We start from the raw sequence: 13,978 nt of genomic DNA, 5'->3' as shown, positions 1-13,978 counted from the left end.
AGCCCCAAGCATAACAGCGGTGTTGCACAACGAGGTGCAAGCTGGGATGGATTCGCCTAGAGCCTCAGAGTTGTGGGGACGGGGAGGAAGTCCCCCATTGCCATTGCCAGCCTGGGCTGAGGTAAAGGGGCTTCCAGGCGAGGAGAAGAGGTCCAGCAGAGGTAGAAGGGTGGGCGCGGGGCTGCGCGTGTAGAGGGCGGGGCGCATCCCCGCAGGCGTCTTCCACGCCGCTCCACCTTAAAGTGTTCAGACCCCCTTAAGAGCAGGCGCTAGAGCTGCGAGCCGGGGGCGGGACCTTTCATGCAAATGAGGGGCGTGGGTCGGCGGGGCGGGGTGGGCTGGGCGCTGACTTGACGTCAGGCCCGCGGCCCGGGCAGTTGGCTCGGCGGCGGCGGAGCGGCAGGAGCGGCGGTGAGGGTGGGACGCGCGGCGGGGCGCGAGGAGCGGCGGCGGCCCAGCCGGAGCAACATGGCGCCGGTGGGCGGGGGCGGGCGCCCGGGCGGCGGGCCAGCCGGAGGGTGCCTCCTCCTGGTGGCGCTGGTGCTGCTCTGGGCGCTGGGGGCCTGGGGCCAGGGCGACCTCCAGCGGGGGGCGATTCTAGGCATGAGGCTGGCGAGCTGCAACAAATCGTGTGGGATGAACTCGGATGGCATCATCTACGTGTCCGAGGGCAGCACCGTGAACCTGAGGCTGTACGGCCACAGGCTGGGCTCCTTCTCCAGCAACCTGATCTCCTTCGCCGAGGTGGACAACTACGATAACATCCACAACTCCACTAACTGTCCCGAGCTCACCAAGGACTTAGTCGTCCAGCAGCTGGTCAACGTGAGCCGCGGCGACACGTCAGGGATGCTGGTGGTGCTCACTAAGTTCCTCCGGAGGAGCGAGAACATGAAGCTTTATGCACTGTGCACCCGGGCCAGCATGGACCGGCCCTGGCAGAGGTGGACAGACAAAGACTCGCTGCTCTTCATGGTAGAGGAGGCAGGGAGGTACTTGCCCCTCTGGTTGCACATCCTCCTCATCTTCGTGCTGCTAGTGCTATCGGGCATATTTTCTGGCCTCAACTTGGGGCTTATGGCCCTGGATCCCATGGAACTGCGCATCGTGCAGAACTGTGGTACCCAGAAGGAGAGGCGATATGCCCGCAAGATTGAGCCTATCCGGCGTAAGGGCAACTACTTGCTCTGCTCACTGCTCCTGGGAAACGTGCTGGTCAACACTTCCCTCACCATCCTTCTAGACAACCTCATTGGGTCTGGACTCATGGCGGTAGCATCCTCCACCATAGGCATTGTTATTTTTGGGGAGATTGTACCTCAGTCCCTGTGCTCCCGACATGGACTGGCTGTAGGTGCCAACACTATAGTTCTCACCAAATTCTTTATGTTAATCACCTTCCCTCTCAGTTTCCCCATCAGCAAGCTCCTGGACTTTGTTCTGGGCCAGGAGATTCGCACTGTTTACAATCGGGAAAAGCTAATGGAGATGTTGAAGGTAACGGAGCCCTATAATGACCTCGTGAAAGAGGAGCTAAATATGATCCAGGGTGCCCTGGAACTACGGACCAAAACGGTGGAGGACATCATGACCCAGCTCCAAGACTGCTTCATGATTCGCAATGATGCCATCCTGGATTTCAACACCATGTCTGAGATTATGGAAAGTGGTTATACTCGCATTCCTGTATTTGAGGACGAGCAGTCCAACATTGTAGATATTCTCTATGTGAAAGACTTAGCCTTTGTGGATCCTGACGACTGCACACCCCTCAAGACCATCACCCGATTCTACAATCACCCAGTGCATTTTGTCTTCCATGATACTAAGCTAGATGCCATGCTGGAGGAGTTCAAGAAGGGTAAGGCCTGATGCAGCACTTCTGGTTAACCTTCTTAGCGAGCCTCTCGTACTCCTGCTTGTTTTGTCTCTTGATTTTAGTGTTCTGTTCATGGGACTCTGTCCTTTTACCCTATCACATCTTACTCGCTGAGGTGAATGGAATTTGGGATAACAAAACTTGTTTGTTTGTTTGTTTACCTGGGCGCTAGCTGCAACCTCTGAGCCTCAGGCATGAGATATTTTGCATAACCATCATACTGTCTCCCTGCCCCCGAACCGGTTTTCATATTTGTTGTCTGCTAGGTATGTGCCTTGTGCTGTAGGTGAACCAAAGCTGAGTAAGATTGCTCACTAGGATGGAAAGAGGCTTCAAAGAACTGTTTAAGCAGGGCAGAGTAAGGAAAATACCCTAAAAGAAGTGATTAGAATATGAAGCAGGCACAGCTGATTGGGGTGGGGTGGAAAAGAGGCTGAAAAACTGGGAAAAGTTTTACAAGGGCAGGAACATATAAAGCGTTTAATGGTGAGAGACTTTTTCAGGCAGAGAACACCAATGGGGTAGCTGAAAATGTGCTTTTGGTCCAGCAGGTGATCCTATGTAGCTGAGAAGTGGCGTTACTGATTAATGGCAGTAGGGGAGAGACTGAGTCATTTGAAGTCCGTGGTGAAGAACTTGAGATAGGAGGACTAGGAAGGATGCTTGGAAATATGGAAGGTTTGCAGTGTGATGTCATTGGAGCTCCTCAACCACAGAAGCCCAAATGGGAGGACTCTAGTTGACTCCCCACTCAGCACAATGTCAAATAATGTTTTTAGCTATCAGCAAAAGCAAGCAGGTTAAGTTTTAGTTATTGTTCTGTCTTTCCCGGGTGCCAAACTTAAGCTTCCCTCCTGTGTTCTGCTGGGACTCTTCAGCTGGTCTTGCAATTACTTTGGTTTTTTTTCTCACATGGATTCTTGGCCAGTTCTCAGGTAGTTAGAGGCATTTGGAGGGTTTACTCACCAGCCTCAAAGCTCAGGGCACACACCCCTTTCCTTACTTCCAACAAAACTTTCCTCCCACCTCTGCCACTCTGAAACTTTCAGAGTCTCAGTAAACAAGCCAATTATGGAGTGAAACCCTCCTAGGCCAAAGGGAGTTAGGAGGCAGGAAAGGAAGCTCTTTATGAAGGAATGGGGGTGGGGGGTGGGGAAGCTCATCAAAAACAGGGGGTAGCATTCCCACTGACTGTGGCTTCACAGGCCCTCTGTAAACTAGAAGCAACTTTGGAACCATAGCTGAGAGTACATCCCCCAGAATTTTTATTTCTATTTTCTACCAGAGCACTGCTCAGCTCTGGCATATGGTGGTGCAGAACATTGAACCTGGGACTTCGGAACCTCAGGCTTGAGAGTCTCTTTGCATAACCATTATGCTATCTTCCCTGCCCCTACATCCCCAGAATTTTGTCAGTCATTTCTGGAACCTAGTGAAGGAAAGCCTGGAATTGGCTGGATCACTGCAAGATGGGAGTAAAACAGGGAAGGCTTCGCCATGCCAGGCTTAGTCTGCAAAAATGCTCAAGGATGGGGGTGGGGAGGTAGGGCTGGGACCCTCATGTTTCAGATTGACAGACTGACTCTCAGAGCTGGGAGGATTGAATAATCTCCAGTAGGAGATGGCTCCATAAGGCTGCCTCACTGCAGCGGGACATAGATGCCTGGTGGTGATGGTACAGCTGGTGGGGGTGGGGGGGGCAAGGAGGGGAGAGCTTTGGGGTTGCAAACCCAGGAATTTGTTTATCACTGGTACCTGAGTGTGGGACAAAAGAACGGTGGAACTTTGTGGCACCCTAGCCTTTTGGCCCTGAGCTCTTCTCCCTTGTTGTGTGGTCAGAAAGAAGCCAGTTAGCACTCACTAGAGTGGCTTCCTCCTCACCTTCTCTATGACATTAGGGCTGGTGCTGGTGTCACACCCAAACACATTTGCATCATTCAGCCCCAATCTGAATCCCTCCTGGACAGATTGACTTGACTAGGGTTTCCAGGTCCTGATTTCAAGGTTGAATTCTCCCTGGGATGGGAGCTTCCTGGACTTTGGGGGTCATTTTTGGACTCTGTTTTGTTGGGTGTAGGGGTTGAGTAAGAGTCTTTGCTGAACAGAACTTCCCAGGTTCATATTTGAGTTCTTGATTTCCCCACACACACACACACACACATACACTGGAGTACTGATAATTCTGGTTTATGGTAGTCCCTGGGATTGAGCCTGGGACCTCAGAGCCTGAGACATGAAAGCCTTTTCTATAACTACTGTGCTATCTCCCAGGTCCCCCAGGTGCACATTTTAGTTTACAGGCTGGGTTCATAGTCTGAGGCTGGGTCTTGGAGGGAAGTACTGATGATTCTGAGGAAAGCTAGCCAGCCTACCCAGTGTAGCAGGAAGCCCTGGAGGTGTGATATGATGGGTCACCCTAAGGTACACCCTGGGGCTTTGCACCCTCACTTCCTGTTCCCATTTTTTTTTTTAAATATTTTTATTAACTTATTCATGAGAAAGATAGGAGGAGAGAGAAAGAACCAGATATCACTCTGGTACTCGTGCTGCCGGGGGTTGAACTCAGGACCTCATGTTTGAGAGTCCAGTGCACACACAGTGGTGTGCCACCTCCCAGACCACCCTGTTCCCATTTTTTTTTAAATATTTTATTTATATGAGAAACATAGGAGGAGAAAGAGCCAGACATCACTCTGGTACATGTGCTGCCAGGGATTGAACTCAGGACCTCATGCTTGAGAGTCTGATGCTTTATCCACTGTGCTACCTCCCGGACCACCCTGTTCCCATTCTTAACTCATTGCCATAGTAGGTACATCCACAGTGTGGCCTCCTCCAAATCCTTATTAGTTGCAACCTACCTTTTAGCCTATGGGCATCTTGGACATGGTGAACACTTATATGAGCAACTTAGATTTTCTTTATACACTGGCTGTTGGAAAACTTCCTTTTTAGCTAAGAAAAACAATGAGGATTGTTCACAGAGCCACCACTGTTAGCAGCATCACACTTAGAGGTGGGTACTTGAGAATGTAGCTGTGGACTTTTCCCTGTGCATTGGGGACCTTTCACCTCCAGGTTGGGTGAGGCCTCTGGGCTCTGCTAGCCTTTCTGCCCTGGTTCTCATCCTCTTTTTAAAGTGTTTCAGTATTATAAGCTCCTCGAGGGTAAGGCCATTGATTTATTCATGCTTTCACCACTGGGTCTGGCTAAGAAATTAACAGTACATACTTGCTAACTAATGAATGAACAACAAATGGATGGCTATCTGGCAAGTTCTTGCTTTTTTTTTTTCCTTTTTTAAAAAATATTTTATTTATTTATTATTGAGACAGATAGGAGGAGAGAGAAAGAAACAGACATCACTCTGATACATGTGCTGCTGGGGATTGAACTCAGGACCTCATGCTTGAGAATCCATTGCTTTATCCACTGTACCACCTCATGGACCACTTTTTTCCCTTTTTTTCTTTGTTAACACACTAGAATACTCTTAGTACTGATTTCCCTCATCTGGAATTTTCTTCCCAGATGTTGGTATATCTTCATCATGGTTAGTATTTTCTTTCTTTCTTTCTTTCTTTTTTTAAAGACTTTATGTATTTATTCATGAGAAAAATAGGAGGAGAGAAAGAACCAGCCATCACTCTGGTACATGTGCTGCCAGGGATCGAACTCAGGACCTCATACTTGAGAGTCTAGTGCCTTAGCCACTGTGCCACCTCCCGGACCACGATGGTTAGTATTTTCTCAGCTTCTTCAGGCCTCCTTCAGCTTTACCTTTCAGTGAGGCCTCCTGTCTCTCTGTCCACCGCCACCCATCCCCCAATCCCACTCTATTCTTTTTCTTTTAAAAAAATTTTTTTAGAATTTATTTTTTTATGTTTTATTTATTTATTCCCTTTTGTTGCCCTTGTTTTATTGTTGTAGTTATTATTGTTGTCATCGTTTGATAGGACAGAGAAATGGAGAGAGGAGGGGAAGACAGAGAAGGGGAGAGAGATAGACACCTACAGACCTGCCTCACCACTTGTGAAGTGACCCCCTGCAGGTGGGGAGCCAGGGGCTCCAGCCTGGTCCTTGTGCTTTGCATCCGCTGCACTACCGCCCGACTCCCCCCCACTCTAACTATTCTTATCTCCCCTACCCTGTACTATTTTTTTCTCTCTAGCACACACCACATTCTAATAACTATACACTCTATGAATTTGCTATGCTGTTGTCTCTCTCCTCCTACTAGAATGAAAGTCCCAAAGTGCAGTGTTGTTTATTTTGTCCACTAGGATATCCCTAGCGTCCAAAATGGTTCTAGACACACAGGACCTAAATTAAGTCGTTGTATGAACAAATGATCTATCAGATTTGAGAAAGAGTTATCCCCATTCCAGAAGTGTTAGAAATTTTGGGAGCTGGTAAAGAATAAAAGTTGTGGGCAGGGTAAATAGCATAATGGTCATGCAAACAGACTCTCATGCCTGTCGCTCCAAAGGCCCAGGTTCAATCCCCCTGCACTACCATAAACCGGAGCTGAACAGTGCTCTGGTTAAAAAAATAAATAAATAAAAGAATGAAAATTGTGTGTTTTTCTGTTATTCAGGGGTTTGACATTCCCAGAGTGACCAAAGAAGGCAGGAGGAAGTCCTGTAGTGACTGTGTATTAATAGTTCAGGTCAAGAACCCAGAAATGGTCTGGAGTCTTCAGTGTAATGCATGATTCCCATTCTCTCCTGCCTCAGTTTCTCTGGAAGCGGTTTTTGGCTATCAGGAGTTTATATAGCTTTATTCATTGGTGTGAGTCATACATGTGCAGTCATACACTTAGAGACAGGCTCAGGGAATCAGTGCAGATGTGGGGAGCTAAGCTTTCCAGGGTGAGGGTGAGAGAGCTACTTGTGCCTCTCTACTGGAGGCAGTAGACATTTATTTAGCGAGCCTCATACTCTGTGCTAGTCGGGATCCATGATGCTGTGGGGACCTCAGGAGTAAGGTTACCTGCACCTGCATGGTAAGAAAGACCTTTGAGGTCATGGAGTCAGATGATTTGAACCTTGGGTCTTTGCCTAAAACTTTGCAATATTGAAAGTTGTGGTTTGATTTTTCTATCATTTGCGATCTTAAAAACAAAGGCTCCATGGGCTCCTTCTGGCTCCTATGTGTCTTCTTTAGTGCAGATGCTCTCCTAGGCCCTGAGAGCACAGTAATGGGAGGAGGCTCCATATGGAGATACAAGCTCAAGTTGTACATTGTCACCCACCTTCCAGCTTCCCTGTGCCCCTCCTTCTGGGACATTCTTGCCCCTCCCAGGCACTTAGCTCTTCTTAGTCATCTTATCTTTCCCCACCCACTTTATAACCATCGAGCCCCCTATAAAAAGCTGGGTTTAAATTCCATTTAACCAGGTAAACCCATGAGTTGACCTTGAACTTACTATTTCTATAGAATGTACTTTATAGAGTAGAGGGAGAAAGAGCTAGAAATAGTTTTTTGGTTTTTCTTTTTTTTTCAAGAAAGGAGCCTTATGGGCTGGATGGTGGTGCACCTGGCTGGGTACACATGGTACAGTTCACAAGGACCCAAGTTCAAGCTCCTAGTCCCCACCTGTGGGGGGAAAGCTTTGTTAAGTGGTGAAGTGGGTCTGCAAGTGTCTCTCTCCCTCTCTGTCTCTTCTTACCCTTCAGTTTCTGGCTTTCTCTACCCAATTAATAAAGATTTAAAAAAAAATTAGAAAAAAAATTTTTTTAAATAAAGGAGCCTTGTATGGGTCCCTCATGATTTATGGTTCTTTCTCACTCTCTTTTATAAGAAATTTATTTATTAGTGAGAGAGAGGAAATGGAGGAAAAAGAGAGAGAACTAGACCATTACTCTAGCATATGCAATGCCAGGAATTGAACTCAGGATCTTGTGTTTGAGGGTCCAGTGCTTTATCCAAAGCAATACCTCCCAGGCTACTAGAACTATCTTCATAACAACAACAACAAAACCTCCCTTAATTTCATCAGTGCCATATTATATTTCCTTATCTATTTTACTTTATCCCTAAAATAAACACTTTTACAGTGTCAAGAAAAAAATTGCATATTTTTTTCACTTTTGCTTTCTACCATCTGATTTACCTTCTGTAGTTTATTTTATTTCCCTCTGTTTGCTTGTTTATTCATTTGTTCAACAAGAATTTTTTTTTTTTAGGTTCTTTATTGGGAGCATTTTTTTTTTTGAGCTTTTGTGTCAGACACTGTTTGCTGTTGAAAATCATAGAGACTTAAAGCAGCTCTATTCATAGAGCTAACAGTCTACTAGGGAGCCAGATGTGCCAAAATAAAGCTTAGTGGTGCACAGCTCAAATAGGTTCAGGAGGCTACTGAGGTAGGCCTAGCTCTTCAAGATGCTTTGGAAGTCTGAATAACAGGACTTTGATTATTATGGAGACGGTAAGAAATGATCAGGAAGTAGGTGTGAACACCTGAGGTTTCTAGTTTGGAATTCAGATAGATGATGCTGTCATTTAATAGAAGTGAGAAGCAGGGAAGCAAAGCCAGTTTGGTAAGGGTGGAAGGAAGGGGGTGGTGGTGGTAATAATAGTGTGACCCTTTATTGGGCTCCTCTGTTCCCAGCACAGTGTATACAATAGCTTGAACATCTATCTAAACAACCTGGGCATTTCGTTAAAATACAAATTTGAGCCAGTGGGTCTGGAGTGTGACCCTAAAGCTCTCCGGTGGTCTCCCTGCTTCTGGTCCTGGTTCTTACAGAGTGATACTAGGGTTTGGTCTTTTTTGGACAGATGTGCAGCTCAAGTGTCCATGTAGGGTTTGGGAAGGAGGCCAGAACCAGGCAAGGAGATTTGAAAGGCAGCTGGGAGCAGACTCCTTGAAGAGCAAAGAGAGAGTCCAGAGGGTATGGTTTGGGGAGCCTACTGGGGCGGTCACATAGGGCCAGGTTGGCCACAGATTGTAGAATGGGACAGTTAAGTCACAGGTGTTGGGAAAGGGCAGCTTCCAGAGTGAAGTGTGACGGCCACTGTACACCTGGCCTCTGACAGCTCCACCTGGATACAGTCTCCAACTGAGATGGTGATTTGATCTTGAGAAGCTGTCCTGGCAAGTATGTCTGAGAGAATGGCTAGAGCTGGTTGCTAGGGCATAGTTGCCAGTGAGGCAGCTGACCAAATGCTGGCCAGAATCCTCCTCACTTTCTCTTTTGTGCAGTCCGTGTGGGCACAGGGCATGCCACTGTGAGGAAGGCCGTGTGGTGCCAGCCAGAGAGCAGCTGCATCTCATCTCCTTGCTGGCATTACACCACCTCTGGGTCAGCTCCCAGAGAGGAGCTTGAACTGAGAGCGATTCTCCTGTCTTCACTGACAGCTATTTTCCTAAAGCTTTTGTTTGTGTGCTGGCACCATCTAAGAAGCCCTAGTAAGAGCTTCTTAGATCATATCAATGTTTATTTTACAAAAGCTTTTTTTTTTTTTTTTAAATTAGAAAACCCAGCTCTGGAGTTTTCCTGCATAGGGAGGTGCTGAGCAAAAACACAAAACACAGAACTGTGTCCTGCAGGAGCAATGGATTAAGGGCCAGGGTATCTCAGGTAGCAAGCAGAGGCGTGTCTTGTCTGTAGAGCTCTGGGAAGACTGACTCTTCAAGGGTGGATAGACATTGCATTTTCTACTTTTGTGCCTTTTGTTCTGGGAGGACTTGGGAAGATCACAGCTTGAGAAATGAGCTTATCACTTCTTGGCACCAACTTGAAGTACTAACTTAGGGTACTAACAGCTTCTGCATATTGTGACTGCCTCTCAGCCCTTGTAGAGAAGCTAGGGGTTACAGAACACTCTGTCTTTTTCCTCTCTAATTAGTGCTATTATACAGATGAACCAGGGTATTTACATATACAACAAGGACATCTGAAGGAAGGGCATGATGCTTTGTATTAGTTTCTTATGAACTTTTTTTTTTTTTTCCCCAGGAGAGTGTGTCTAGAAGGGAAGAATAGGGCCAGTGAAATAACTCACTTGGATAGTGTATTGCTCTGCTTTGTGTGCAGCCCAGGTTTGAGCCCAACCCCCACCACATTGAAGGAAGCATATGTATATTACTGGATAGAGACAAAGAAATTGAGAGAGGAAAGGGAAATAGAGAGGGAGAGACAGAGAGACACCTGGAGCCCTGCTTTACCACTCATGAAGCTTTCCCCCTGCAGGTGGGGACCAGGGATTTGAACCTGAGTCCTTGTACATGAAGGAAGGTTCTAAGCCTTCTGCCTTCATAAGTTTTAGGGATTTTTTTTTAAAACTTCTTGACAGAACCTGTGGTGAGGATGTGAGGGATATAGAATTTCCAAGAGGTGTCTGAGATGATCCTTAGCCAAGAAAAAGGGGAGTAGTTTTCCACTGCTCTTGCTGCCATTTGATCCAGCCCGTCCTTTCTCTGAGTGAGTACCTCTTTGTGCCATCAGGCACAGCTGCTCTGTGACAGGTTGCTTGTCAGTCCTGCACTTTAGGCTGTCCCCCTTGTCATAGCTGCACAAGAATCCTATTGTAAAGGCTTGGTGGCTACATAAGCAGCTCCTGTCTTGTTTAATAAAACATTTTAGTTTTTCTCTTCTCTTCTTCAAGAGAAGAGAAGAGAAAGACTGCTTCTCTTGTGTAGGACTGCTGAGTGGCCTTCTTGGCTCACTTTTCTAGTGTTTTTTTTTTTTTTTTTTTTTTTTTAATGTGTGAGAGGAGAGACTCCATCGCTTGTGGAGCTCTTTCAGTTTTGTCCATGGTACTTCATGTGGTGCCAGGGCTCAAACTCAGGGCCTTATGCATGATAGGGTGTGGGTTCTTTTTTTTAAAAAATAATTTATTTATTTAAAAAAGGAGACATTAACAAAACCATAGGATAGGAGGGGTACAACTCCACACAATTCCCACCACCAGATTTCCATATCCCATCCCCACCCCTGATAGCTTTCCTATTCTTTATCCCTCTGGGAGTATGGACCCAAGGTCATTGTGGGTTGCAGAAGGTGGAAGGTCTGGCTTCTGTAATTGCTTCCTCGCTGAACATGGGCGTTGACTGGTCGGTCCATACTCCCGGTCTGCCTCTCTCTTTCCCTAGGAGGGTGGTTCTCTGGGGAAGCAGAGCTCCAGAACACATTGGTGGGGTTGTCTGTCCAGGGAAGTCTGGTCGGCATCATGCTGGCATCTGTAACCTGGTGGCTGAAAAGAGAGGTAATTAATATACAAAGCCAAACAAATTGTTGAACAAGGGTGTGGGTTCGATCGGTGAACTTCTACTGGCCCGTTTATTTACTTATTTAATTCAGTTTAATTTTTGCCATCAAGGGCTTGGTGCCTGCATGACCCCACTGCTCCAGGTGGTCATTATTTTTTCCTTTGAGAGAGAGAGATATCATAGCACAACTACACCATCTATGCAGTCTTCTCCAGTGCTGTCCATGGTATTGCCATGTCATGCCAAAGCTCTTTACTGACCCTCAAGCACTGTAAAGACTGTGTTATACTAGGTAAGCTAGCTCCCAACCTAGAACACAGGTATGTTTTTGCTCTTCAGATTTCTCCTCTGGTAAGACATGAGATCTTAGCACTGGCAATATAGTTCACTTGGCTCCTACTTTGCCTTGTGTGCAACCCAGGTCCATGTCTGAACCCCACCACATTGAAGGAAGCTTTGATGCTGTGGTGTTTTTCCCTTTCTCCCTCTTTCTGTCTGAAAAGATCAGCTCCGAGTGTTGAAACCTTGGTAATGGAAAAAAGAGGGGGGGTGGCCCAGGCAGTGGCGCACCTGGTTAAGTGCACACTCTACAGTGTGCAAGGACCTGGGTTCAAGCCCCCCTGGTCCCCACCTGCAAGGTGAAAGCTTCACAAGTGGTGAAGCAGAATTGCAGGTGTCTATCTCTTTCTCTCTTTATCTCCCCTGCCCCTCTCAGTTTTTCTCTGTCTCTATCCAATAAGTAAAAAATAAAATATATTAAAAAAAAAGAGAAAGAGAGAGAGAAAGGGAGAGGGAAGGGGGGATCTTTTTTCAGTCCCTAAATTTGGGGAAGGAGTGTCAGAATTTCTACAGACTGAGCTGGGTAGCCCTTTGTGGCTGACAAGAAGGTGAGCCCAGAGGGCTGGGCTGTGGAGCTGCCAGTCTGTTTGGCTGGGGGTTAAGCCTGGTGTTGGAGCATTCCCCAGAGGTTACAGAGTGGCTTCCATGCTGCAGGGCTGATTTACTGTGGCCTGGGCGGCTTCTTGAAAGACTGGTTTCCCAGGCTCGCTGGAACGCCTGGTCTCTGGCCAGCAGGCAGCTGGGAACCTTGGTTGGAAGGAGTCAGGCTCTCTCCCCACTATATCCACACCACACACTGCCTCTCTCCCACAGAGACAGGCTTATTTAACATACACAACAGCCTTCTTCCCACAGGCAGGCTCATATGCACCCCTACACACCTACATACAGGCAAGTTGAAAGGCTGCAGGCAAACACATTCACACTTATCCTGTCTGGGGAGACTCTCTCTCTTTTACACATACATACATGTCTGGAGCCCTGCCTTTAATAGACATCCTTCTTCCCTCAGACTTTCCTAAAAGTATAATAAGTGAGTAAATCCTTATGCAATGGAGTTGATTTCATGAAAGGCTCAAAATAGCGACGGGCTCGTGGGCTCAGAAACGTTTCTCTTTGGTCATTCACATTAATGACAGTGTCCAGCTTGGATGGTTGTGGTGAGGACTAAATGAGGTAAGGCATGTAAAGCGCTTAGCTCAGTGCCTGGCACCATGTCATCATACCATAAATGTTAGCTATTTTTTAAATTATTGTTATTACTATCCAAAAGGTGCCCTAGTTGGCGCTGACACCAGCTTGGGCCACAGTGGTTCTCACATACTGGCTCATTGTCTGGGTGTGGTGCCATTCTTGGAAGTATGAATATACCGAGGTCTAAAGACCCCACTCTATAATTATATGCTAATCCAGATGCCATCTTATCTGGACCCTAATGTGTATACTAAGAAGCCGGAGCTTAAGAAAAATATATATGAAAGAGAAATTGAAAACTGATGAAATTCTCCTAATCCACTTAATTGCTTCCTGTTAAGCCTGCCATCTGATTGCCAGCGCATTAATGTTTTCACTGCAGGAACATCCCCTGTGGATTGCTGTCCTGACTGGAGCCACCACAGGGGAGTAGCATGACCGTGTTTGCCACACGCACCTCTACTTGGCTTCTTTCATTCTAGGACTCCCCCATCTCCTGCTCACTCACTCCCCGCTGTCCTAGTTCCATCATGTTAGAAAAGCAGCAGAGGTGGATGGGGGGGGGGTGGCCTAAGGGAACACAGACTTGCTGGTATGTACAGTCTCCCCACACATACCTCACACCTGCAGCTCAGGAAGAGGTTGAAAGAAAGAGCATACAAAAATGCATTGTTTAGGGGGTCGGTTGGTAGTGTAGCGGGTTAAGCGCACATGGCGCGAAGCGTAAGGACCGGCATAAGGATGCCAGTTTGAGCCCCCGGCTCCCCACCTGCAGGGGAGTCACTTCACATTCGGTGAAGCAGGTCTGCAGGTGTCTTTCTCTCCCCTTCTCGGTCTTCCCCTCCTCTCTCCATTTCTCTCTGTCCTTTCTAACAACGACAACATCAGTAACTACAACAATAATAACTACAACAACAACAACAACAATAACAAAAAAGGGCAACAAAAGGGAAAATAAGTAAAAAAAAAATACATTGTTTGGTGGCACAGGTGGTAGTGCAGTGGTTAAAGTTTTGGATTATCCAGAAAGAGGTCCCACATTTGATCCTTGGTATCACATGTGTCAGAGTGATGCTCTGGTTCTCTCTCTTTCATTTTCCTCTCTCTTAGTAATATATTAATCTCTTTTACAAAAAGTAAATGCGGGGATGGAGGTGGGAGGTGGTTGCGTACCTGGTTAAGTACATGCATCACAGTATGCGAGGATGTAGGTTTAAGCCCCTGGTGTCCTCACCTGCAGGGGGAAACCATGAATGGTGAAGTAGGGATGCAGGTGTCTGTCTCTCTTCCTCTCTGTTTCCCCCTCCTCTCTCAATTTCTCTCTGTCTTTATCCAATAATAAATAAACT

The 13,978-nt window shown here is 46.9% G+C and overlaps 1 protein-coding gene across 2 annotated transcripts in view; it reads left to right on the top strand.

Annotated features, from left to right (window-relative positions):
- The first annotated feature begins 375 nt into the window (after window positions 1–375).
- Window positions 376–13,978, top strand: part of CNNM4 (cyclin and CBS domain divalent metal cation transport mediator 4) — a 48,787-nt gene continuing 35,184 nt past the window's right edge. The window contains exon 1 of one of the 2 annotated variants that reach the window (XM_007535722.3): window positions 376–1,861. In XM_007535722.3, the coding sequence (XP_007535784.2) occupies window positions 469–1,861 (1,393 nt within the window). In that variant the 5' untranslated portion in view covers window positions 376–468. The remainder of the gene's footprint in view (window positions 1,862–13,978) is intronic. The other variant, XM_060187522.1, reaches the window with a different exon arrangement.

Source organism: Erinaceus europaeus, chromosome 3 (genome assembly GCF_950295315.1).
Source record: "Erinaceus europaeus chromosome 3, mEriEur2.1, whole genome shotgun sequence".
Taxonomy (NCBI): domain Eukaryota; kingdom Metazoa; phylum Chordata; class Mammalia; order Eulipotyphla; family Erinaceidae; genus Erinaceus; species Erinaceus europaeus.
Note: the sequence above shows the minus strand (reverse complement) of the source record. Positions and strands in the feature narration are given on the sequence as shown.